This window comes from Orycteropus afer, unplaced genomic scaffold, assembly GCF_000298275.1.
Source record: "Orycteropus afer afer isolate SDZICR_OR568_19922 unplaced genomic scaffold, OryAfe1.0 scaffold00016, whole genome shotgun sequence".
Classification (NCBI taxonomy): Eukaryota; Metazoa; Chordata; class Mammalia; order Tubulidentata; family Orycteropodidae; genus Orycteropus; species Orycteropus afer.
The window spans coordinates 6,195,206-6,196,967 of record NW_006921603.1 but is presented as its reverse complement, the minus strand read 5'-3'; the positions used below and the strand labels follow the sequence as shown (position 1 = coordinate 6,196,967).

At 35.4% G+C, this 1,762-nt stretch overlaps 1 protein-coding gene across 1 annotated transcript in view; it reads left to right on the top strand.

Annotated features, from left to right (window-relative positions):
• Positions 1–1,762, top strand: part of ANK3 (ankyrin 3) — a 382,716-nt gene that overhangs the window by 363,369 nt on the left and 17,585 nt on the right. The window contains exon 39 of the mRNA XM_042783328.1: positions 725–870. Within this exon, the coding sequence (XP_042639262.1) occupies positions 725–870 (146 nt within the window). The remainder of the gene's footprint in view (positions 1–724; positions 871–1,762) is intronic.

Sequence of the window (1,762 nt, the reverse complement as noted above, 5' to 3'; positions counted from 1 at the left end):
TTTTTTTTTTTTTTTTCTTTTTTAAGAAGGATAGAACTGTGGCTAATTCCATTTAGTTTCTATAATTATTTAAGGTGATAAATACCTTATATATATTTTTTTCTAATTATACAAAATAGTGTAAAAAGTCACCTTCCCATTTTTCTCTGTTTCCTTCTCTGAAAGCAGCCACTAATACTCATACGTATCTTTCCAAAGATATTGTCTGCATTTACAAATTAAATGTATAGGCACATACATGTAGGCGGCTATCTGTCTTTCATTGTTACAAAAGTGGCAAGATCATATATGATGATCACAGTTGGAATCACTTAGCCTCCCCAGTACAGTTCTGGAAACTTGAAGTACACAGAGCAGAGTATTGAGTGAGTGAATTAGGTAGTTCATGAAAATTATCCAAGGCAAACCCCTGCCATCATGTCTTTCTTGTGCCATATTTATGAACTGTGCCCCTGCCTACCTTTTACGTAGTTTGTTCAAATTGCAGAGAATAATTTGGCTAAATTAAAAGAATCAAGCAATATCCTCTTTCATTCCCACAAAAGAGTTAAGTCACTGCCTGTGTATCAAGACTGTGAAATCAAAGCTATCAGGGTTAATGCCCAAGGCTGTACGTGGGCTTTACTGTAAACGTTGTGTATGTGTGTGCCAGTTCAGCATTACATGAAATATATATGACCAAAATGGAACATGAAATCCTAGTAACTCTTTTTCTTTTTCACAGAACTGGCAAGGGAACTGAATTTTTCAGTGGATGAAATCAATCAAATACGTGTGGAAAATCCTAATTCTTTAATTTCTCAAAGCTTCATGTTATTAAAAAAATGGGTTACCAGAGATGGAAAAAATGCTACAAGTATGCTGAAATTATATTACTTTAATTTTAAAACTGCATATATCCAGTATTTTTTATAAGCCTTCTGTTATATTCATTGAAATACTGTTCCATATTATCTGTAATTTTTAGTATAGAAAATTTAAGCAATCATAAAGTAATAGCAAGTCATTTGAAGTTACACTTACTTAATTTAGTGCTAATATTCTAAACTTTTGCCTTTTAGAAGCTTTTTAGAAAGCAAGTAGTGGGGATTTATTATATTATTATTATTATACTACTATTATTATTATTATTGCATTTTGCCCATAATTCAGTGCCCATCAAAACTAACAGCAGTTCTAGCTGCTAAATCATGGGGTGCTTGTCAGAAACACAGCTCTGACCATAGATAAATGGGCAGGGAGGTGGAGAGGGGAGAATATGATCAAATTCGGCCACTAAATCATTTTATTCAGCTTGATTTGTAGTGGCAGAGATTCTCTTTTTTGGGCTGAGTTTGGTTTTGTTGAGTGGGGAGTGTTATACTATGGCAGATGCCAACCCACAACAGTGTGGAATAAATTATTGTGGGTCTGCCTGTGTCAGCCTGACCTTAATGAGTAATTGAAATGTTAAGCATCAAATTTGAGGGTGACCTATTTGGGCATTTTAAAGGACATGGTTATTAGATCTCCTTGTAGCTAAACAGACTCGTTTTGAGGCCCACATGGTCTGTTTCAGTGGAATGAATGCTAATGTCATCACATACAGCTTCACAAAGTGATTTTTAAGACTAGGCATGTCTTCCTTGCAGCAGGGAGCATTCCAGGTTCACTAGATAGTGAGACCTCAGAGCTGGGGCAGGGAGAGCTAAAATGTTGGGGGTGTCACAAGCGTCATGCCTTTATGTAGATGGTATGCTTACTGGAAGAAAACAATTTCTTA